This window comes from Amia ocellicauda, chromosome 13 (genome assembly GCF_036373705.1).
Source record: "Amia ocellicauda isolate fAmiCal2 chromosome 13, fAmiCal2.hap1, whole genome shotgun sequence".
In the NCBI taxonomy this organism is placed as follows: Eukaryota; Metazoa; Chordata; class Actinopteri; order Amiiformes; family Amiidae; genus Amia; species Amia ocellicauda.
In genome coordinates this window covers 5,226,873-5,252,792 of record NC_089862.1, presented here as the reverse complement: position 1 = coordinate 5,252,792, position 25,920 = coordinate 5,226,873, and the positions used below count along the sequence as shown (strand labels likewise).

The window sequence follows — 25,920 nt, the reverse complement described above, 5'->3', positions numbered from 1 at the left end:
AATGCAAGATTTCATTTTAGAGGCTGACATTACTAAATCATTAAATGTTGAGCTGCAGTATGGGAAATAAAAATGCCAAGGGATTTTCTCAAATGCAGAAAATTGAGACATTTACATTTGAAATGTTTTTTTTTTGTCTGTTTGTTGTCCTGCATGAAAAGAGAAATGTAATATATATGAATGTAAAAGTTCTGTGCAGAATGACATACTTTTTAATGGAAAGAATTGGCTGCAATGAACAAAATAGATGTTAGGGAATGCTATCGAAGTAAAATTGGACATATGGATGTTTTTTAAGTGTTATTAAAAAATAGTCCACTAATCCCGTATTACTACAGTAGCAATCAGTGCCGTGAATCTTGTCTTACTCACTCTGCATGTAGGGTAGGTAACCAAACTGACAGTTTTTCTTCAGATCTATGTGTACTGAATTTACAACTTCTCAATCTAAAAGGCACCACGAAGCACTGTCCCATATGATTGAAACCGCAATGTGGAGCTGCAATAAATACATATAATATTAATTCAAGAACAGGCTGTGTGAAGAATGGTTTGGTGGTCTGCAAATAATTTGGATTTTGTCATGTCATCATTTTTTAGACCTAATATTCTTCTATTTACCATTGCTGATTTGATTTCCCCCCTCTGTGTGCATACTACGTTTAAGGTTATTCAAGCCACACCTGAAAATCCCTTAAAAAATCGGTACTGACGTTCATGAGCAGCCATATGTGGAATTACCAGTGAGGGATACGGTATACACTTTATCGAAATCCTCTGTGTTTAAACATTAAAGCATTACTTTCTTTCTTTCTGTCTATATGCATTTCTATAGATTAAATCCCCTTAAGCTTTAAACAAAGCTGATCAAAAAATCATAAATCCAACCAAATACAAACCACTGTGTTACATTCATCACAGAAACTAGGATTAGATGATGCAAAATAGAATTTAATAGTGCAGAATAAGACCTATATGGGGTTTGAGGTAAATGGAACGCATTATCAAGCCATGTTTTGGAAATGTTTAACTTGGATCCTTCACGAATCGAGCTGATGAGGTACTTTAATCAGGAAGCTGTTGCCAACCTGATGAGCAAGATCGGCAGAATGCGCCTGCTCTTGTTTGTAACTTAAAAAGGTTGTCAGCTTGTTTTGAAACCTTCATGACTCGTTTTTACCAAGTAAATCAAGTCCAACCCCAATACAAATCCCAAGGTCAAGGGAACTGAACAAACGTGAATATAAGAAAGGTTTAAAACAACAGGAGGCCATTCAGCATGTCTGCTTGGCTTGCTGGGTACTAATCAATCCAAGAATGTCATCCACCGACTTACAAAGGATCAAAGTAAGTCAGCTTTTACAACGTGTTCTAGACCCCACAACGTTGTCTATAAAGGTGTGCTTCCTGGGGTCCATTCAAAAGCCACCTGTTCTAAATTTCAACTTGTTCCAGGTCCTTGTCTTATTTTTGATCAGCAATTAGTATTTTGCATTGACATTATTCAGTACAAATGTATCCTTTGTTAGAAAAACTGGTAACACTACAATAGTTCTCCTTAGTTACAGTATATTAACATAGTAGGTATTCAGTAACTACATGTTAGTTACTCATAAGAACAGAGTAATTATGTAGTTGTTAACATGTACTTAATGTGTAAATAAAGTGCCTACTATGTTCATACACTGTAACTAGGGATGACTATTGTAAAGTGTTACCGAAAAACTAATGAGAAATGTATGCAACTCTATCTTTTTCTAATAATTACAGCACTTTAAACAAGGGGCCAGATTAAATTAAAATAGCAAACTGCAAACTTGTAGCAGATATCATAGCAGATACAATTATAATTAGAAGAAAGTAGCATCTTGCAAGAAATGAAGCCACAAAAATGAATCTCTTAAATGTCTCCTCTACATGTACTAAAAGTAATCCTGATTTCTTTATATTCGCCTGGAAGAGTTTTCTGTTCATTGTGGATGGTTATTCCATTACCAATGTTCCCAGTAGAGTTTTAATTAGAAATATTAAAGTGAAACTAGGAGCACAACCAACATCTTTTATTCTAAACTTGCACATGGTAATGAAAAGGATTACTCTGCCTTTGTTCTCTGTTGACTGAATAATTCTCAATTAAAGTATTCAGAAGTTAAATAAGTGTGTGTGTACCTGCTCCTCACCGTAATGTGAGAAAGATGACAAATCTTATCCTAACAGATCAAATTTAAAGGTCACACCGGAGAACACAGTTTTTCTTACTTTTTCTTTTTTTATTTCCTTTCTCTTTCATTTCACATTAGGAAAATACTAAAAAAATGCAATGAATGGAGTGTTTTAAAAGAATTTGCTTTTGTGAAAGTTACATTTAGAATCTGTTACATTAAATTGTAAACTGCATTTGTTTTTTGTTTTTTATTAGAAAGATAATTCCTTAGAGAATACAATGTTAGGCAGCAGTGGAAACATTACATGACTGTCTAGACTGTGGGAAGTGTAAGAATATATAAATGGCAAAATATGGTGGGCAGTTAGTAAAATAAAAGTATCTCATTCATGCATTTATGAGGATTTAATTGTGTGCTGACAATAAAATAACACTACCTGAAATCAGGAAATTATTAAAATGAATGATAACGTGTCTGTGGATTCTTCGTTTCTAGCCTTTGTTTCCATGTTGGGTTTAAAGAACATTTTAGGATAACTTTCTCTTTTACAAATTTGGAAATCTCAACAGATCTCCCTCATTTGTTTCAGGCTAAAAGTGTTCAATGCTATTAATCTTTCTACTGATGACGTAGTTTCCAGACCTGGTATTGTTCCCTTTTGGTTGGATTCCAGTACAACTATAATATGGTCACCAGTATCAAACTCAGAATTGTACATGAGGTTGCACACTAAACAATACGGATACAATACTAAATGAGACATAATGACAGCAGGAAGATAAACAGGTACCAAACCAGGACAGGGATTTCCTGGAAAGACCAACATCAGACTGCAGATGGTTTAGCAAAATCTTATCAAAGGAATCAAATTACATTTTTGGTTACTTAATGGCATTTACAACCATCAGATCGACACGGTATTAAAAATGCTGTTGGACCATCTGTGGACTTTTTTCAGACATTGCACATTTAATCGTTTATTTTACATAGCTAGCTTTAGAGAAGCAACAGTCTAACATTGTTCATCCATTTAACTTAAAATGTCTTCTTACTTTTTTCTGTGTACATGGGTAAAAGAAAGGTTTACCCTCAAAACTTTTTAAATTGGGAATGTGCATGGTGTGTTGACCTGCTACATATTTTTTTCTCTTCTTTGACTTGTGTTTTCTGTTGTTCTCTGTGTTATTATTATTAATATTATTAATAATAGTAATCATAATGTTTCTTTTTGTTTTCTATAGCTAACCACAATATTATCACCAACCAGAATACAAATTACTTTCTAATGTAGGCTGTGTTTCAGCATGTGGGTACCATTTAAATGTACACAAAAGATAACAAAAGAATAAAATATACAGACCGAGATAAGAAGAAATGGAATGATGACATCTGACACATGGGAACAGAGTGCTTTGCAGCACGTAGCTCTGCATTTCACCTTCAATAGCACAGGTTCTGCAGAAATAAATTGCATATTATTTGTTGCAGGATCTCATCAGACACTAAAATATCCTCTGCCTTTTTTTTTTCTTGGTGTTGTTTATTTTCAAAACGACTTCTTCTTATTTTTTCATAAGTCTTTTCATCAGAACTTGGGAGCAGCGTTTGCAGTTTAAGGTTATTTGATGTTGCAGTCATAATGAGTTCATGAGTTTGCTCTGGTATTGATAGTAAGCAGGTCTCATCTAATTACCCAGTATGTGTTCTCTCAGCAGTCATTCTGTAATAGCATCCCATGCTATCTCTCTTCACTAGCTCCTCTGTTATTTTCCTAATCACTCCATTTGTTTTGCCTTGCTGGATGTTACATTGTTCAGGTCCATCTTTTTATCTGCAGTTGTTTGAAGCAGAAGGGAAATTTATTTTCATGAGCCAGGCTGGGCTTCAGCTTTCTCTGCGCAGAGCTTGCCAAGAATATAAATAAATAAGTACAAGTATAAAATGTTATGCAAAATGCACCTTCCTAACATGCAAATTGATAAATTAATTTTAGAGTACCTTTGAAGATAGTTCCTAGTGTGGAATATTCGAATTTGTGAATTTCTTCAAAGTACCATAGCAGGTGAAAGCCTTCCTATATAAGAACTAAAGTACATTGAACCTATTGAAATTCTGGGACCGTGTTTAATTATGTCTTTATTTGCAATTTAAGGAAATCAAATTCCATGCTGTATGCTCGATAGGGTATGTTTCATTCCACCTGATTTCCCACTTACATAAATGACATAAATTAACATTTTTTTTACAACAACATATTATGTTTATATGCACTTTTTATGTAGTGTAATTTCTAGGGATGAGTTAGTATAGTCGATTACACAACTATGTTGAAATTAGTTAACTGTTTGAATATAAAAATATATATCCATGTACAATACAGCACTGTGTAATACAGTAGAGGCTCGTGGCCATTAATACTGGTGAGGCGGTCCCTGAATCGTAGACCTTCGGGAGATAGAGGGTTGTGTCCTCTTTTTAGTTTATTGTGTTTTGTGTTACTTTGCCCTTTCTGAAAAGTGTTTCAAATTTTTCACCCCTGTGTTAGTCCATATATCTGCTGCTAATGATGAACGGAACAATATGCAGGGAAAACAGAATACTGTATTCTGTGTAGAGCAGCCACAGAGCCGAGTCAATGTTTTCTCATCACACCATTCACTTGAAAATGTCCTGTTTTATGTTTTCCCCTTGTGGTTTGTTTGTTGAGTAATGTCATTGGGCCGGATTAAATCAAAACTTTGACCCACACGCTAATAGAAAACTACAGAACTGTACTCAGTTGCGGCTTCATTTTCAGTAAGATGCCACTTTCTTCTAATCAGAAATGTAACCGCTATGATGTACAGGTTTGTAGTTAGCTTTTAGTAGTTTGCTATTAGCGTATGGGTCAATGTTTTGATTTAATTCAGCCCAAGGTCTGGTCTATCAGTGCCAAGCTGCTGAATTACCAACATGTCTTGTATTTGTAGTCATTCAAATATTATTTTTTTTAAGAATCTCTATAAACTTACACACAGTAGCACAGCTGTATTGATCGCCATCTTTATATCTTTCGCGCGGACTGACACAAGAGACCGGTACAGTGCTCAGAGTTACGAAGGGTGAGGGGCAGACGCTTCCTGCAGTTCCCATATTTGACCACTAGGCACCATAATAAAAACTGCCTGCTGGAGTGGGGCATTGAGCTCCCCTGCCCCAAAACATAATATATCCCACAATAGCTGGATTAAGACCAAATTGCTGAAATACTGATTTCATGCAATGAAATCCGTTTGATTCATTGGTTGTACAGAAACTGCGTAATATTTTGTGGTGGGTGAATTGTTTAGAGGGGCTCTTCCCCACCTGCCCATATGAACGAGCCGTGCCTGGTGTAATATCAGTTCAACATCACTGGTATACCACAAATCAATTGTTTCAATGATTAACCACTTAAAATACAAACACCAAACAATTGCCAACAATGTCAACAATGACAAAGACATAACTTGCTCACACTGAGATCCTGCTCATTCAGTGAAAACAACAAATGTTATTTATACAAAACATTATATAAAGTAAAACTATCATGCTGTAAATCAGTAGTAGGCCTGCAAATACCTTTTACTTTTGCCAGCGTAAGAGCAGGGACTTGCCTTATTTGAATACACAACATTGTTGGCCCTGAGTTTTCATTTCGCAAACTATTTGAAAATCCTATCCCATGCCTTATTTTTCCTATTTTCAGAATTGCTCCACAATATGTCTTTATAATTAGGAAGATTATAATTATGTATATTATAATTATATGTGTGTGTGTGTATATAATTTGTCATTTATTACATTTGTATATTTATATACAGTGAGGGAAAAAAGTATTTGATCCCCTGCTGATTTTGTATGTTTGCCCACTGACAAAGAAATGATCAGTCCATAATTTTAATGGTAGGTGTATTTTAACAGTGAGAGACAGAATAACAGAAAAAAATCCAGAAAAATGCATTTCAAAAAAGTTATAAATTGATTTGCATGTTAATGAGGGAAATAAGTATTTGATCCCCTATCAATCAGCAAGATTTCTAGCTCCCAGGTGTCTTTTATACAGGTAACGAGCTCTCTTAAAGGGAGTGCTCCTAATCTCAGCTCGTTACCTGTATAAAAGACACCTGTCCACAGAAGCAATCAATCAATCAGATTCCAAACTCTCCACCATAGCCAAGACCAAAGAGCTGTCCAAGGATGTCAGGGACAAGATTGTAGACCTACACAAGACTGGAATGGGCTACAAGACCATCGCCAAGCAGCTTGGTGAGAAGGTGACAACAGTTGGTGCGATTATTCGCAAATGGAAGAAACACAAAATAACTGTCAGTCTCCCTCGCTCTGGGGCTCCATGCAAGATCTCACCTCAGGGTAGTTTCAATGATCATGAGAACGGTGAGGAATCAGCCCAGAACTACACGGGAGGATCTTGTTAATGATCTCAAGGCAGCTGGGACCATAGTCACCAAGAAAACAATTGGTAACACACTACGCCGTGAAGGACTGAAATCCTGCAGCGCCCGCAAGGCTCCCCTGCTCAAGAAAGCACATGTACAGGCCCGTCTGAAGTTTGCCAATGAACATCTGAATGATTCAGAGGAGACCTGGGTGAAAGTGTTGTGGTCAGATGAGACCAAAATCGAGCTCTTTTGCATCAACTCGCCGTGTTTGGAGGAGGAGGAATGACCCCAAGAACACCATCCCCACCGTCAAACATGGAGGTGGAAACATTATGCTTTGGGGGTGTTTTTCTGCTAAGGGGACAGGATAACTGCACCGCATCAAAGGGACGATGGACGGGACCATGTACCGTCAAATCTTGGGTGAGAACCTCCTTCCCTCAGCCAGGGCATTGAAAATGGGTCGTGGATGGGTATTCCAGCATGACAATGACCCAAAACACACAGCCAAGGCAACAAAGGAGTGGCTCAAGAAGAAGCACATTAAGGTCCTGGAGTGGCCTAGCCAGTCTCCAGACCTTAATCCCATAGAAAATCTGTGGAGGGAGCTGAAGGTTCGAGTTGCCAAACGTCAGCCTCGAAACCTTAATGACTTGGAGAGGATCTGCAAAGAGGAGTGGGACAAAATCCCTCCTGAGATGTGTGCAAACCTGGTGGCCAACTACAAGAAACATCTGACCTCTGTGATTGCCAACAAGGGTTTTGCCACCAAGTACTAAGTCGAAGGGGTCAAATACTTATTTCCCTCATTAACATGCAAATCAATTTATAACTTTTTTGAAATGTGTTTTTCTGGATTTTTTTGTTGTTATTCTGTCTCTCACTGTTAAAATACACCTACCATTACAATTATAGACTGATCATTTCTTTGTCAGTGGGCAAACGTACAAAATCAGCAGGGGATCAAATACTTTTTTCCCCCACTGTATAGTGACAGTGTGGGAGGTTGATCCAGCACTGCTGGGGCTCTCAGGCATGTTTAAGGAATCACAAGTCCAGGGAAATTGTGCAAAAGTGCAGATTTATTGTACAGTACGCTAGTGCTCGAAATCAGAACAAAACCCGAATAAAAGCCTAACTCCTCGTTGAGCCTACCTAGACATGTAACACAGCGTCCCTCTCTATAACTAATAATAAACAACAACAGGAATCCGATTGCTTCCCTGTTTTAAAGAGGCAGGGGGCCAGTCACGTTGGAAACAACAAGTCAGCTGTTCCAGTGAGAGGATGGTTATGGTGAAAGGATATGGTATTTTATATAATGTGTGCTGCTGCGCCAAATAAACGGACATGAAAAAAACTAAAACAAAAACCTCTCAAGTCTAATCTAAACATACAACATGTCCTTCCCTAAACATAGAAGTATTGAAAACATGAACATAAGTACAAACTCTGTATATTATTTTACTTTTTTAATGCTTTGTTGTTTACAGCCAAAATGTTTCTTGTGAGAACTGTAATTCACCATGGGTAAGAGTGCATAGAAAGAAAGAAAGAAAGAAAGAAGGAAAGAAAGAAAGAAAGAAAGAAAGAAAGAAAGAAAGAAAAGAAAATAATCACAAGCAGATTTTAAAAACAACAATTTTGACCCTAATTAGCTACCTATGCTGACAGTGAATACATTTCAAAACCTTTCTTCAAAAGCACCTTATTTTATACTTCTAATACATTTATGTGAAGGCAGTGTAATCTCAGTGATTGGTAACAATCTCTCAATTGCTCTCAATGTGTTGTGTGTGTGTGTTGAACAATTAGAAGATATTGGAACCACCATTATATTTTTTTCACATAAAAAGTTAGTGATTTTCAGTGCAATGAGAAAACATAATATTTTTTGTGAATTATATATATAAATTCCCGATTTCTTATAAGAATTATGCATTAATTTATTCAAACTATTATGTTTTATTTTTTCAGATTCTTTGCCATAATATAAAGGTCAAGACATTAAATGGTGACAACTCCTGACCTTTAATGGGACTTGCGTCTATTATCCAAGAGGGCTCGCAACATATTTCTTGTGTAACATGCAAGAGTAAAATGGGGTTTTATATATAAATGTCAATGCACTCAATAATGGTGACCTCAGCTGGAAGATTTACAGCTTTAGAAGGTTTTATAAGCCTTCAGGTAACATTGCAGGAAGGGTGACCAAGTACTTTTTTTTTTAATTCACATAAATCTGAACAGTGCAGTGGCTACATTTATTATATTGTTTTAAGAGGCAGGAATAATTAGTAGAACAACCTGCACATGTACTCCCACATGGGTAACACTATGTGACTATGGCTTAAAACAAAACACAGACATTACACCTGACAATTTATATGAAATGTTTAATCTTTGCATATTTTTTCCCCCACTGTTATTATTTTGAAGGCGATTCCTTATTGCATTAGATTAGGGTCTTGTGAAACAGTGTAAGGATATCAACCCACTGTTCTTGAAGCATGTGATAGGAATATGGCAGAACCTAGCAAACAAAATAAAATAAAGATGGCAAACAAAAGTACTTACAATACCTTTAACATATTCCTTTTTATGAGGCAGGGTAAGGCTAAGCTTTTTATCCCTTTTTCAACCGTTTCCTAAACCACAACCTGTAGTGACAATCTCAGTGCAGCAAACAAAGGTCATAGCACATAATTTCTTTCTTTTAGTATAAATCTTTTGAAAAACATCAGTATTCACTTACACTGCTGCCAGTCCTCAGGTGGATGAATTGGTTGGGGGTATATATTGGCTAACAGTGCAAACAGGCATTTTCAATTTGTTTGAAAAGGAGAGTCCATTTTAGCTCTGGGAATCCTTTTACAGTAATAAACCCCAAAGGTTATAGATTCCATTGAAACCTCCGAGACCCACAGCACAACTTCTGTCCAGGTATTTCATTTATTTTAACATTAGGGTGAACATTTAAATTATTTTTGCAACTTGAAATTTATAAATATGATAATGTATGCATTGGCTATCTCAGATTATTAGAGATTGAAAGATTAATGTGATTTGTAAACAGGCTAATGCAAGTGTTTTAATCTTCTAAGAAAGCTTCAATAATCATATGCAACATATCTTGGAAAACTGGCCATAAGACCTTTAATCATGTTGCTACAAGAAATTGTACTAACCCCATCCCATCCCAATTATCCTTTGTTCCAGCACCGCAAACAGAGTTTTAATGAACAGTTATGTGGTGTTTAAAGAGACACAATTATAATCTCCTGGTTTCCTGCAGTAAAACCACTGGATCATATTGAAATTCTTTATAAGTGTCTAAGTTTCTCTCAGTACATATGACATACATTACAACATACATGCAGTAGTTAATTCATGTGAAGTATACACAGTTTTGCAACAGATTTGAGTGCAATTAATACTTTGAATGCGTATAATGAAACATAACTAGACCATTTGATAATTGATACCAGAGGTGTGTGTTGAATGAACACTGAGACACAGGTAAGAATTTTTCAGCATCCCCATTCTGTGATCGAAATTTCAATGTGATGAAAACTAACTAACGATATGTGATACACAGTTTTGAAATGGTTTATTATTCACATGCAACACATATTTACAGTCAATTTAAACTGCTGGTCTCTGCTCTAGCAGAAATATTCAACTCTTCATATTAAGATATAAAGACAGAAAGAAGAAAGGAATAAGCAAACAAAACTTCCCTAAAAGTAATTTTTCAAAAGAGCAGGTGTCCATTAAATGAGACTAAATATATATTAAATTAAATATTCCTGGGAAAATGTAAAATCTGTATACATAAGAAGAAAGATAATGGATGCACTGTGGGTCTTTTCATGTTGCTGCGTCTGATTAAAATATGGGCATTATGTTTTTGGTCATTGAAACATTATTTTTAATTTGTTAAAAGCAGTTTTCTGTAGGAAACAATAATCATACAGTGCTTTCAAGCTGCTTTTATGAATTAAGGCTTTCACAAAAATTGCAGTTCATGAGATTTTTTTAAAAATAAAAGTGCTATAAGCATTTGTGGGTTCAAAATTAGCCTACAAATGCTGCTTTACTTGAGATTTTCAGACACATATGTTGGCCCCCTTGTGTGAAAATGTGTATTAAAGGAATGTAATGACTGTTCTTCCTCACCTTGAAAATAATGTATAAAACTTAAGAGGTCTAATGGTGTCCTCATACAACCCATTTACACTTTATGATATAACCAGTTTTTTTTTTTTTTGTAAGATTCCAATTTCCCCTTCTATTTTTTTCACAATGCTTCAAGTATGCCAGAAAAATACAATATTGTCTTTCAAAAACATGTAAACATAAACAAATATATATGTGTGTGTGTATAAATATGGATGTACTATAAATATATATTTATCTGTATGGAAATACATATATAAATATACAGTGTATGTACAGCTCTGGAGAAAGTAAGAGACCACTTAACATTGATTTCTGAACTTGGAGTGGTCTCTTAATTTTTTCCAGAGCTGTGTATATATATATATATATATATATATATATATATATATATGTTTACAGTGTCTGGACTCATTAGTGAGGTACAAATTAATATTATGTACAGTGATTTTTGGCAATAAAACGGGAAACAAAACCTAAACCTAAACCTGAGTGCTCATTTAGCTTCTAGTCCTCCTCTGTAAATCTGTTCCCAGAACAAAACAAACAAATATAAACACACAAAGCCACTTCAAAATCCCAAAGCAATTTGAAGTCTGTAAGTAAAAGATTTGTTACTGTGTTCACTATAGGTGATGTAGTGTAGGTTAGGCCAGCTATCTCTTCTTCTTGCAATGTGTCAGACCCATTGCCATTTTATCATCCTCACTCCTTACATACTTTTGTTTGTTCTTGGATCCATTTATGTTTTTCTATCCCTTCTTTTATTCCAAGCATTTATCTGTCCATGCTTCTTTGTGTTAATAACTTCTGCATTTAATTACAAGGTTTTACAGATTTTTCCAAATGTAGTTTTACGTTTATTTATTTTTCATAAGATTTCCAACTATGCTACTTCTTTTACCAAGTATCATAGATCTGCTTCAGTCTGCTTAGTTGTCACAAAGCTGTTGCTAATGATTTAAGTTTATTTTGAGTCCAGTTTTCTTACTTGCATCGGAGGGTTCCAGAAATTTGAATGTGCAGGTGTTTTGGCAAGGAGGATGTCATTGACAATCTTCAGTTCAGTTAAGCTCTGTTTATCTTAATTCATTTTTCTTCCTAGTCTGAATCTTGATTACATATTTAAGTGTTACTGTGAAGAGTTTGTGTCACCTTGACGCACTGTGTTGCAGATTTATATTTTGGCAGTGCCATGTTGGAATCTTATTATTTGATGAGATTTATGTACAATTCCCCAATGTTTTGATTTCTTAGAGCACTGATGATGCAAAATTTATAGACTCAATAAAATATGTTCATATTGTCAATAAAGCCCAGGGACAGGGGAAGTCTACATTCCTTACGTCTTTCTAAGATATCCTTAACAGGTTGAATATAATCCATCGTATTTCTGAATCCTGTTTTTTCTCATGGTTTGGAGAAAGTCCAGGGATTCTTGAAGACTTAGTGTTAGTGTTGTAAAAATGTTTGTTTGTATATACAGTGCCTATAAGAAATATTCATCCCCCCATTTACTTTTTTTCCACTTTGATTTATACAATATACTCAACGCTTTGAAGACACAAGAGGATTTGTATTGTGAAACAACAGGTAATGAAAGCAAAAAACTGAAATGTCTTTCATAGATAAGTATTCACCCCCTGAGTTAATACTTGGTAGAATCACCTTTGGCAGCAATTACAGCTGGAAGTCTCATCCAGGTTTGCGCATCTGTATTGTACAATATTCGCCCATTCTTCTTAGCCAAAATTTTAAGCTCTGACAAATTGAGTGGGAATTATTGGTCTTGCCACAGATTCTCAATCAAATTCAAGTCCAAGCTTTCACTGGGAAATTCTAGGACATTTATTTTCTTGTTTTTAATCCAGTCCAGTGTTGCTTTAGCTGTGTGCTTTGGGTCATTATCTCCCTGAAAGGTGAATCTCCGTCCCAGTCTTAGGTCTTTACCAGACTGAACCTGATTTTCCTTAAGGATTTAGCTCCGTCCATTTTGCCCTCTACCCTGACAAGCTTCCCAATCCCTGCCAATGCAAATCATCCCTATTACATGATGCTGCCACCATGCTTCACAGTAGGGAGGGTGTTACATGGGTGATGTGCTGTGTTGGGTTTGTGCCAGACATAATCTTTTGCTACATCTTTTCAGAATCTTCCATATGCCACTGAACCACTTGTATTGCATGCAGATGGGCTCCATTCAAATTATTGTGTGAATTCTGAAGGCAATTGGTTGTAACCCCTCCATACACACACACGTGTCATAGGTTGTATAGAACAGTTGACAAAAAATCACACTGAAATGCATCAAGACAAAATGTAAAAAAGTCCAAGGGGGGTGAATACTTGCTATAGGCACTGTAGGATCAGGAATATAAAGATTGATGTATTCAAAACATGTTTTAAATGGCATTGGAACTAAATGGGTTTTTGTGAAGAACAGATGGATCAGGACAAATAAAGAGACGTGCCACAGTAGAAGGAACAGATTGATACCACAAGGACAGGCCAGCAGACAACAAGAAAAGCAGGAGGGATTGTGAATTTGACAATGAAGAATTTCTTACTGGTAGCTTTGCGTCCGGGTGCAATTAGGAGAACAAAACAGAACAAAAAGTTTTTATATATACATATTGAAGTTTATATATTCATATAGATTTGACATACATATATAAGTTTACATATACAAATCTAGTATTTTCATTATCATTTATGTATACATTTAATGTGTGTATTGATTTGATTCATACAGAGTACAGATGTTGAGGAGTGGAAGGAATACAGCAGACGGAGGTCTGATCTGTGCTCCTCCCCAGAGCCAGGTTTCAAGTTGAAGTGCTCTATTATGTTGACACTTATTAATACATATTTGGGCTCTCCACTGGGGACCCCCTTGGAGTTCAAGGGAATTGTGGATGTCAACACTGATACGAAGTAAACAACAGAACAAGTTATGAATCTTTTTATTGCTGGCGATGTAGACTATACATCTTGACAGGGAGGCAGTGGTTGTCAAGGAGACAGGACTGCCAGCATCAGAAATCAGCCTCCGAACCTTCCACCGGCCGTCCTTCTGCTCCATCTGCACTCAGATGTAATAACGCCGTGCATCTGTATGCGCAGCCCACAGTGCAGTGGAGGAACAACATGTCTCATGACACAGAACTGACTGCCAACAGAAAATAACAGTGATGAAGGAGTTAAATGTGACTTCTCAGGTGTCTCACTTTATTAACTATTTATTGAGTGTTCTTGACTGAAGACATGAAGCCACTTTGCATGGCTGAAATCTAAATGAGACACAAAGACCAAAAAAAAGTTAGCTTCTGAATAATTCAAAACATTGTAAAAACACACATCTTTTTGATGGTGTTTACTGTGTATTTTTCTAAACTGTCCCCGAGGCTCCAAAACTATCTATCATGTACCCGTCTTTAATGGAAGTGATGTTGTTTTTCTGTTGTTTCTTTATGATTGCTGAAATCATATTAAACTTTAAAAATAATTAGCTGTCATTATGGAAAGACTGTTCAAGCCTTTACTCTTGAACTCGCTGTTCTTTTATAGGGCTTATTAAAAAGGTAAAGGATTGGAAGGGAGAGGAAGAGAGAGAAAAAAACAAGGACTCCATGAGAACGAGAGCGTGAGAACCTCCCGGAGGAGCTGTGGATTCAGTACTCCTGTAACTGAAGCCATCTTTCTTTGCCCACTGACTGCAATTGCAATAATTTATTTTCATGGACAAGATGATAGACAGAAATGTAGTCAAGTGTCTAAAAATAGTTACTGATGTCTGCTATTGAACTGCCCAAGCACACAGAGCAAGCTTGTTTTAGTCTACCTCCTGCTACTGGAACCGAGGGAAATAGGCAGTAGATTTGACAACCTTTGCAATCCAATGATTATGTAATTGTGATTATGAAAATAACTTCTAAAGTCTAAAGTTCTAATTAGTTTTGGGTATAAAACAATATAAACAATAATCTTATCTTTGTATGATTACCAGAAATTACTAAATTAACTAAGTTTATTTATTTCAAATGTTAAGGTCCAGCAGTTTATCTATTGTCTAACTTAACTATCACAATCATATGTTCCACAATGGCTGGTGTCTTTGAAAATTCACATGTTAGCGAAGTTGTTATGTCTTTGGAGGAGGAGGTTTCCACCACATAAATGCTTTACACAAAGCTCTACTATCTCTTTAAGTACCATTTCCTCTGGCCGATCCCTGTCTCTCTAATAGTACATTAGGTACCAGCACAATATGCAGGAACTTGTGCTTTGGGGCTGCCCTTTCTGATTAATCTATTATCACAGGGACATAATAATTTAAACTCAGTCCGGTGTTAATTTTGGAGTGCTTCATAAATCCTGTTGTTTCGAGCTACTGGCAATTTAAATTTCTTCTGTTTCTAAGGAGGTCAACCTGGGAGGAAGCCATTAAAGCTATAGGGACATCCACAATCTATCACTATAGCAAAAGTTTTTAAGTCACGTGTAGAGGAGTTTTCCCTGTCCCCTCTGTCTTTGCACAATTCCCAGTAGTCCAGAAATTCAATAAGCTTGCTAGGTTCTCGACAGTTGGACATTGAGAGCTGAAAATGTTGGGCACATTCGGAGAGAGAAGAACTATTCATATGTGGTATTAAGCATCAAAAATACAATTTTCTATTCAGATTATAATGGTTTGGGGTTTTATCCCGCCGGAGTAGCAGAGGGGATCCTTGGACATTTAAGATAAAGGAATAAGTCTTCAAAACTATAATGCTTGCTGCAGAGCTTATAGGTTCTTTCTACCGATTAAAAGTTCTACTGAATCGAATCTCGCTTGCCGAATTTTCTCATTGATGTACCATTCAGAGACCTTATGTAATCTTAAAACTATAAGGAGGACTTGCCTTGCTTAGTTCAAAGAAATAAAGCCCCACTCATGACTCTCTGGGCCTTTTTTTCCCCCTTCTCATTCATCCCATGGCAATTTCATTAGACTTATTAGAGATGTGATATCTCTTTGGGATTTCATCCAAACTACCAGTTTGCAACCTTGAGTATAGTCTATTTATTCAAACGGATGCAGAAGTCAAAAATTACATCTGGCTGGTGCTGAAAAGATTTTCCCTCTAGGGCATAAAGTTAGCTAGTGCTTACCAGGAAATGAACTAGATCAATTTTCCTTGGCCAGATCCTAATGAGAGGTATTGTCTTTTGTACTTTGCTTGTGGTAAGTGGGAAAACTGGGCCAGCATAGTACTCCACCGGAAGGTGTCCATCGAGAAAAGTACACAATGCTTTCGTTGTTTCATTTTGGTTTTATAATATTTTTCCACAAAAGGTTTGACTTGCGTCACAGGACAGTGAAGTGTATGATGGTCCTTTTGCAAATGGGCCGTCTGATCCCTTGGTAACGGTGATGTAAATCTACCTGATATTCAGGCTGAGTCACTTTGAAGTTTCAGAATAAGAGGAGAATTGAATCAGCTTTCACAATTACATAGTGTCTTCTACAGTACATGCTACGTCTACTCTGACTCAGACCCAGTAATTTAAATGTAAATGTAAATAATAATAATAATAATAATAATAATGTCATTCTTAAAGAGTGTAACTTTACTCTGTGAAGGAGTTGCATATTAAAATAAAGAAGGGGAGAAGGTCCACCTAACCTGAGGGAATGATTAAGATGAGCAGGGGACAGTTGGACACAGTTGTGTCTTTAGCACAGGCTGTGACAAACCTAAATTAAAATTATTCAATTGAGAAGGAATCCTTTCTGTCGCATGAGAATGAAAGTCAATTGCCGTTAATTACAAAAGCATAAGTTTATTCTAATACTGTCCACGGTCGTTCAAGGGAGATCTGAACAGTAGTGTTTGTGATGGGTGGGGAGAGTTCTTTCCAACGTGACTCGCAATATAAGCTGTATTTTGTCAGAGACTGAGGATCTTTGTAGGAGACACGCACACGTGCACACACTCACGCACGCACACACGCACACACGCACACACGCACACACAGCCATTGATTTGTCTATGCCTTTAAAATAAAATCTTGAGTGTGATTTAGGCTAGTCATTAAAAGGCAGGGCAATGAGTAAGCTGGTCTTAGTCTGTAATTGGTCTGTCTGACCCTGATTTTTAGATTTTGGCTGGCTCGGTTCTTCTTTAGAAAACAAACCATTACTTAGAACAATTGTGTAGCTAAGGGGCAGATACTTCACAGAAATGAATTCCTCATTTACGAGTATAGTAGAAAAAATATATATATTATTTTATTTGTAATTGTGCAGTCGACTTTTAGTACTTCAGAATGCCGTCAAATGTCAACTTAAATTAAATTTAAGTACTGTTGCTACAAAAACTAATTGAAATGGGCTTTGTCTTTAATACAGTGTTTTTGGATAAAATCTAATTTAAACTCTGAGTATACCAATTTAAAATATCAAAATAATTTAAAGTATTTTTTTCTAATTATACCTTTACAACCTCTACCTAACATTTGTAAAAAGTGGTGAGAATTTTTCTATTTTTTTTTTTAATGGTTTACAGTCACTTACATCTTTTATTGTATATAATACAATAGCCCAAAACAGAAGTGTTAAACAACTAACATTTAACACTTAAAATGAGAGAGACAATCTAGCATTGGACTCTGTAGGCCTAAAGTGCCCGTAAGGGAAATTTAGCTCTAATTCTATTTTTAATTGAGTTAATATATATTTATGTATAATTAATATATTTTCATCTTGAGAGTTAAACATGTTCTTTTTTCTTGTGATGTGCACTCCAGAAGATGCACTGACACAGAAGCAATATAAACCCTGCCACGTCGTTGTCGTCTTCAAGGGTGAAGTTATTCAAAGGGACAAATAACAAGTCAATCTTGTTTTATTTCAACAAACAGGAGGTGCAGTCGCCTCTGGCTTATGCTGGGAGGCAACCTGATTATAAAATTGGGAAATTCTTGCAGGGATCGATGTAGAAGTTGTGTGTTTAACAAGGGGAGAGAACACCCCTACTGGTACACTTAGCAGGTCATCTTTATATCTCCATGAATGCTCTCGACCACATGTGTTGACAAGCGGATTAATTTGCAGACGGGGCATACCAGGAATAGAGTTCCTGTGCATCTTGGGAGGCTGAAATAGTCTTTTCCCTTGACATGTAAATGCCCACAGGAAAGTGTTTTAACACAATGAAGTGCTTCCGATTAGAGGCTATAATTCACGCACACGTTTTCTTCCTCCCTGCTTCGCCACGGAGGTCAGGCCTTATTTGCCTCTCTGGATTTCATGTTGTGTTATTAATTGGTCCGAGGAGGCCAAATCTGATTTATTTCTCCCTTCCCTGATGCCTGCTGATAGGAGTATTTTTGGCTCTTTAAAGAGGGAACATTCTTGCTTGGTACCTTTACATGAGCTCAGTTTGTTAGTATAAAAAAACAGACACAGACACAGATGTATTACGATAAAAGATTCCCAAAAGAACAGTTGTAATGAAATACACACATAATGATAATACACATCACTGTTATTGTCAAAACTCTCATGTACTTTTTCCACAGCCTTGCTCCCCCTCCCTCGTTTCTCTTTGACCTGAACAACTTTGATCTCTGCTCTTTCTGTAGCTATATACAGGTGGCCGTGGTATCCATCAGCCGCACAGAACTCGTGTCTTAGATATTTACAGTAAAGGTCAAAGTGCTGTAGGCCTTACACACTTAATAGCTAATTAAATGACACATTACATGGTCCAGATCCTTTGCATAATATTGCCTTATAATGCATGCCTGTTTTATTTCCTAATCATTACTAATGTTCCCTAGTTAAGCATCCACACTGTGATTGTGAAGGCTAGGGCATATCTAGATAATGAACGGATATTTGCTTGAAACTGCTATCTAAATTTGTGCCATCATATACAAATGGAAACAATAAGTAAAGGATTAAAATATATATAATACACACAGAGGCACACACACACACACACACACACACACACATGCACACACACAAACACACACATCTTATGTTACAGAGATGAGCATCAAAATAAATATGTTTAAAATACCAAAGGGAGTGTCTACCATCTATCTTTAATATTAGTTAGAAAAACACGTATGTCCCTTCAGATAGCTCAGAGACTGCTTTATACCTCTAAGCTAATCAAGGTAATTTGAAGAGAAAAACTTTTGAAAACAATCTGAAAAGTAGGCAGAGAGAGATGCCTGTGTCTGTGACTTGATCTGTGATCCATTAAAAGACATCTCACAGAAGGAAGAGTTATTGAGAAAATTGTAATAGGTATTTTTGGCTGGACAGAGAGTCTTGGACACTAACCAGTCTTGGAATTCATTTTTGGAACAAGGTCTCGGTGGCCTTGTGCCAAGCTTCAAAGAGGCCTCCCTACTGTTTGTTATTTTTGCTGCAGAAAGGATTTTGTAAAAGGTTATTCCCTGTTGAGTTGATATTATTTACCCATGGTCATTGTCTAAATGATTCATACACTTTCTGCCAGATGCATTAGAGAGGACTTCAGTCATTGCTGCTGTTGTATTTCTGTATCTGTCTGATCATTCTTTGCTGGGTAGGACAAACTATCAGAGGAAAATCCCTTGAAACATGTATGATTGTCAAAAATAAAAACAAAAAGTCTGAACTGTATACTGAAGAAGGCAGTTAATGAATAAGTAAAATCAATTTTAAAATAAATTACATAAATGGACGTATGGAGGTACAGTCTGTGCCACACATTTAATATCAGTTGTAATATGTTGTAAAACATTGTAATATTCATGGATGTCTGTCGGTTTTGTCCTTAAAGTGTGTTTTCAAACGAATTTCCTTTGCAGACCAATTATAAGAAGGTGATATTCACAAATTATGTTGCTTTCTAGCTGCTGTGCCGTGTTGTGACTGAGACTTTCCATTTTGTGTTTTTCAGGTCGCAAACTTGGCCTGTTCAATCTCCAATAATGAAGAAGGTGTGAAGCTGGTCCGTATGGCAGCTACCCAGATCGATAGCTTGTGCCCACAGGTAAGAGCATTTTGCTGTAGCTTAACATACAATATCCCCAGGTAGCACACTGTATGTTTACATGAAATGGTGCAATTTATATCACTATGTGGATTAAATATTTATAAAGTAAATCATAACCTAAAGTTATTAAGTTTCTCCCGAAATCATAAAACATGAAAAAAATATGAATGTATCTGGCTGTGAATTATAAGCACATTGCTAATATAATTCCACTGTTATTTGAGAAATTATTTAAAAGCGTGAACACAGAACTAAGCTGCAAATCTTAGTTTTTTGTTTGTTGGTTTTTCCAAGCAAATGCTCACATCTGGCAGTAAACTGTAACTCCCTCACTAGATTAGCCACATTGTATTGTGTTCCTAAGCAACCATGTTGAATACCTCAATCAAATATATATATTTATATATATTTATATATATATATATATATATATATATATATATATATATATATACACTCACCTAAAGGATTATTAGGAACACCTGTTCAATTTCTCATTAATGCAATTATCTAACCAACCAATCACATGGCAGTTGCTTCAATGCATTTAGGGGTGTGGTCCTGGTCAAGACAATCTCCTGAACTCCAAACTGAATGTCTGAATGGGAAAGAAAGGCGATTTAAGCAATTTTGAGCGTGGCATGGTTGTTGGTGCCAGACGGGCCGGTCTGAGTATTTCACAATCTGCTCAGTTACTGGGATTTTCACGCACAACCATTTCTAGGGTTTACAAAGAATGGTGTGAAAAGGGAAAAACATCCAGTATGCGGCAGTCCTGTGGGCGAAAATGCCTTGTTGATGCTAGAGGTCAGAGGAGAATGGGCCGACTGATTCAAGCTGATAGAAGAGCAACTTTGACTGAAATAACCACTCGTTACAACCGAGGTATGCAGCAAAGCATTTGTGAAGCCACAACACGTACAACCTTGAGGCGGATGGGCTACAACAGCAGAAGACCCCACCGGGTACCACTCATCTCCACTACAAATAGGAAAAAGAGGCTACAATTTGCACAAGCTCACCAAAATTGGACAGTTGAAGACTGGAAAAATGTTGCCTGGTCTGATGAGTCTCGATTTCTGTTGAGACATTCAGATGGTAGAGTCAGAATTTGGCGTAAACAGAATGAGAACATGGATCCATCATGCCTTGTTACCACTGTGCAGGCTGGTGGTGGTGGTGTAATGGTGTGGGGGATGTTTTCTTGGCACACTTTAGGCCCCTTAGTGCCAATTGGGCATCGTTTAAATGCCACGGCCTACCTGAGCATTGTTTCTGACCATGTCCATCCCTTTATGACCACCATGTACCCATCCTCTGATGGCTACTTCCAGCAGGATAATGCACCATGTCACAAAGGTCGAATCATTTCAAATTGGTTTCTTGAACATGACAATGAGTTCAGTGTACTAAACTGGCCCCCACAGTCACCAGATCTCAACCCAATAGAGCATCTTTGGGATGTGGTGGAACGGGAGCTTCGTGCCCTGGATGTGCATCCCACAAATCTCCATCAACTGCAAGATGCTATCCTATCAATATGGGCCAACATTTCTAAAGAATGCTTTCAGCACCTTGTTGAATCAATGCCACGTAGAATTAAGGCAGTTCTGAAGACGAAAGGGGGTCAAACACAGTATTAGTATGGTGTTCCTAATAATCCTTTAGGTCAGTGTATATATATATATATATATTTTTTAAACAGGCAACTGACATCCAATAGTCATCATCCTTTAAAAGTGATGCATTAATGCTGCTATGAGCACATCATAAACATTTTGAATTAAGAGGTAAACCTTTCTCTTTTGAATTAATTAATTAATAATGTTTAGAACCTCCATTAGTGCATGTTTTCAATTGTGACTTTCTATCTAAGAAAACAAGTTAATCTTAATCAAACGGTTTGCTCTGGATTCTGGCACGCAGGCTGATAGTAATATGACTATTTAGAGAAAGGTTCGAAGGTTTTAGAAATACAGTGCATTTGTAAATGGAGAGTTAGGGAAGGAGTTGCTGCTCTATAAACCAAGGGATGACCTTCACAGCAGCCGCAGCACTTACCCACAGAGATATGCGTTTGATAAATCGACCCCCAAGTAAGTCCAACCGAAGTACTACTTTTAAAACTTGTCAGAGCATTCATATTAGTTACCTGCTGGCTATACTTTCCACACAATCGGTGTATATATATATATATATATATATATATATATATATATATAAAAATCTGTGGTTTTAAGAAGTTGTGTCTCTATACTGGTTAGACATATTTCTCAATATACAGCGAAACACTCCAGCCCAAAGCGAACATGGTTTTCCTGAAATTAAAACAAAAAGTTAAAATAGAGATCCATCAGAAAATTGAACATATGCTAAATAAATATCACTTGCCCATTTGATTATATAGGCCTATAGCTGATTACAACCAACCATTCAAAACTTTTCCCTTATTCTATTAATTTAGGTCAATGGCAGATAGCATATTCAAAGAGCTACCCAATTAAAAACTTGTTCAGCATTGTTTTAATTGTAAAAATATTATATTTAAATTGAAACGATCTAATAATGTTCTTATAAGTCTTGCCTGATGTCATTTCTGAACCACCTGCATTTAAAACTGATTTCACTCCTTTATCTTGTCTTTATTTTATTCTGTAATGAATGATGCACACATTAGTTGCTCTGTTTCCCTGGTCATAGCTTAGAGAACCCATGTGCACAAATCCTTCACACTTGATTTGTTTTATTCATCCCAAATTATTTCAACAACACATCTTTTTTTAAAGATGCAGACTGTGTATGAAGGTATGTCCTCTTTACCCTCCTGATAAAGACACAATCACTCTTGTTAACTGCCAGCAAAATATTTGAGTCTGTTTTTTAATTACATTACCTGAGCATTTATTCATAAATTACAGTGATTAAGCATTGGAGGTCACAGCAGTAAAATCAAGTAGAGCGGTCACAAATAAGAAATGTAAACATACACCTATGTGGTTCTTCTACTTTTTGATAATAATAATAATAATAATAATAATAATAATAATAATAATAATAATAATAATAATAACATATTATTGTGATGTCCAGTTTTAGCCCCATTCTCTCCAGGTTGATTTTAATGACTCATGCACATATAAGTGAGTGGTGGATTGTGTCTGTTTTGGAAACATATGGTATTATAGTGTGCAGCATTTAATTAATTTTAAACTGTCAGCTGACTGTTCAGACTCTTTAGACAAAACTCTTTAACTTCAGATGGCAGCTTTGGAGTAAAGAAATGTTATTGAAAATACGCATTTTCTTTGTTTATATAGTTGGTGGTTGGATGTCTTTGTGTGTGTGTATGTACTAGCATTCCAAAACATATAAACACATACTTTGGCATGATCTCACTTAATTCAGATCAGCTCTGCAAAGATTCACAAGGACAACACTTGAAACACCCTCTGTTCTGGCGATCCTATCCGTATTTGGCAGCTTTTTTTGCTTGTTTACAGGGATTTCCTTTAGTGAATTCCAGAACATAAAACACAGCAAGAAACAAACAAACACACAAACAAACAAAAAAAAAAACACTCAGTAGAACAAACTGCATCACAGCCAGCCATAGATTTAGCCATAGGCTGAAACAAAAGAATGTCATTAAAACCCACTATCACAAACTTACAGACTGCATCTGTGCCAGCTTCCCAATGTTGTTGTCATGTTGTTCTTGTCAGGGATGCTCTCATGTGCTGTTGAACTGTTTAATTGTTGTAAATACCAATGGATTCTGTCGAGTAAACACCCACATTTGAGAAATCACCTATCCCCCACTTCCCTGGTAGATAGCTGCTGTGTAGGATCTTGTGTAAGATCCTATATATGTTAAGCCGATTGGATCCTGCTAAAAGACTATTTATATAAAAACATTTAGCTCAATTTATTTTACTTGGCATAGTACATATGCCTTATGCTCCAAAGACTAAACTGTCGCCATAGTTAGTAATCACTGTAAAGCTTATTGTAATGGACATAATTATAATAAATAATACATTGCAATATATATAATATAATAATTTAAATCACTGTGTAACACAATAAATTGTCTGGCATATATTATACTATACTATACATATACTATACTACTGATATATAGAATATACTATGTTATATTGGTACACTATACTACTGTATATTCAATACTTTTTATAGAGTTGAACTCCAGGAAATTCTGCTGAATTTTGAAACAATGTATGCCCACAAAAGCTGATACAGTTTTAAGGATATTAAATATTTGGCCTGTATTTCATATGTACCACATATATTTGTTAAAAATTAAGTTGGATTAATTAGTGGACATGATTTACTAACACACAGGACAGAATCGATAACTAGTAGAATCAAATTAACCAGTTGGTTTGCGTTTTGTGTGCAATATTTGTTCAGTGGGTGATTCTTTGCATAATGGTAAATCCATCTGTAACCATGCAAAGAAATGGTACAATGCCTCTCAAATGTGTGTAGTATCAATTATATCAATATCAATTTTCTTGAGTAACGGACGCAGGTTTGTGACCCTCATGATCATCATATGCACTGAGCACACGGAGAATATCCTGATGTCTTAATACAAATATTACTAATTTCATTCCTGTGCTTTCAATATTTTATAACAAATAACACAAAAAAGGGCACAAATAAGCAAACTTCGAGCACAAGTTAATAAACCATTCTAAATAATACTTGATTAAACAACAAACTGGTTAATTCGTTCCCATGGGTTATTAATTTGTCTCCACTGGGTAATTAAAAAGTGCTATCGAGTTAGTAAAGTGTGGACACCAGTTCATCCAACCTGTCATCTCAAAGGGTGTGTAGAAAAATGAAAACATCTTTAATGTTATTTATTTTCATTTGAAGTTCAATATGTAAACGGAAATAAGTTCATATTTTTTCTTCTGTTAACTTGAGTGAATTGTCTCGCTGTCTTTGATTTTTTTCAAGTGTACATGGAAGGCTGGAAAAAGAGGTCTCTACTCTTAGGCTGGTCTCTTTACACTTTTCTGAAACACAAAGACCCTTATGTCTGTCAAAACCTTTTCTGTTAGAACGTCATAAGAACATAAGAACGTTTACAAACGAGAGGAGGCCATTCGCCCCATCATGCTCGTTTGGTGTCCATTAGTATCTAAGTGATCCAAGGATCCTATCCAGTCTATTTTTAAATGTTCCCAAATTTTCAGCTTCAACCACATCGCTGGGGAGATTATGACATTTCTTGCTTTCAGAATACAATTAAATGTTTTTTTTTTTCAGTTTACAAGTTTCAGTTTGCAACAGTATACTATAGCAGTGACATTGTATATTATTTTATAATTATTTTCTTGTTACATTATGAAATTCCAATGTTACTGACTTGTTGAATAGGCAACTACTGTTTCCCATTGCATCACAACTGATTATATTTTTGTGTACAATTAACAACTAAAAAGTAAAAATGAAAACTTTGACAAAATAATTCATGTCCTCCTGTCCTCTAATCGTGCCGTTTGCCAGGTAATCAATGCTGCCCTCACCCTGGCCGCCAGACCGCAGAGCAAAGTGGCCCAGGACAACATGGACGTGTTCAAAGACCAGTGGGAGAAGCAGGTCCGCGTTCTCACCGAGGCTGTTGATGACATCACTTCTGTTGATGACTTCTTATCCGTCTCAGGTATTTGACATCATCGCATCACACTGTAGCACAAGGGATATCTCATTTGTGACGATGACCAACACCAACTTCAATAAAATAAAACATAAAAACATGAATTGTAATCATTCCCCTCATTATTTTAAGCTAATTTGAAAAGCATGCATGCTATGAAATGTAATTCTTAATTCACTAGTCCTAGTTCACTCCTTTCACTAGTATACCCTTGCACTGCCCTCATCATATTTTTCATCGCTTTATTGAAGACATTGCAGACTACAAACTACAAAAGCACTGACACATATGTACCAAAGCTATAAGAAGTAAATCCTTGGAGTTGGAGCCTACCAGGAGTGATTACTGTGTGAAGGATGGATTTTACTGCTGACAGACAAAGTTCTTCATACACTAAGCTTTGGATATATCAGTGAGCTCCTGGC

General features: G+C 36.2%; 1 protein-coding gene across 1 annotated transcript in view; it reads left to right on the top strand.

The window, feature by feature from the left end:
• Positions 1 to 25,920, top strand: part of ctnna2 (catenin (cadherin-associated protein), alpha 2) — a 467,074-nt gene that overhangs the window by 389,309 nt on the left and 51,845 nt on the right. The window contains exons 10-11 of the mRNA XM_066719775.1: positions 19,708 to 19,800; positions 25,345 to 25,501. Coding sequence (XP_066575872.1) covers positions 19,708 to 19,800; positions 25,345 to 25,501 — 250 coding nt within the window. The remainder of the gene's footprint in view (positions 1 to 19,707; positions 19,801 to 25,344; positions 25,502 to 25,920) is intronic.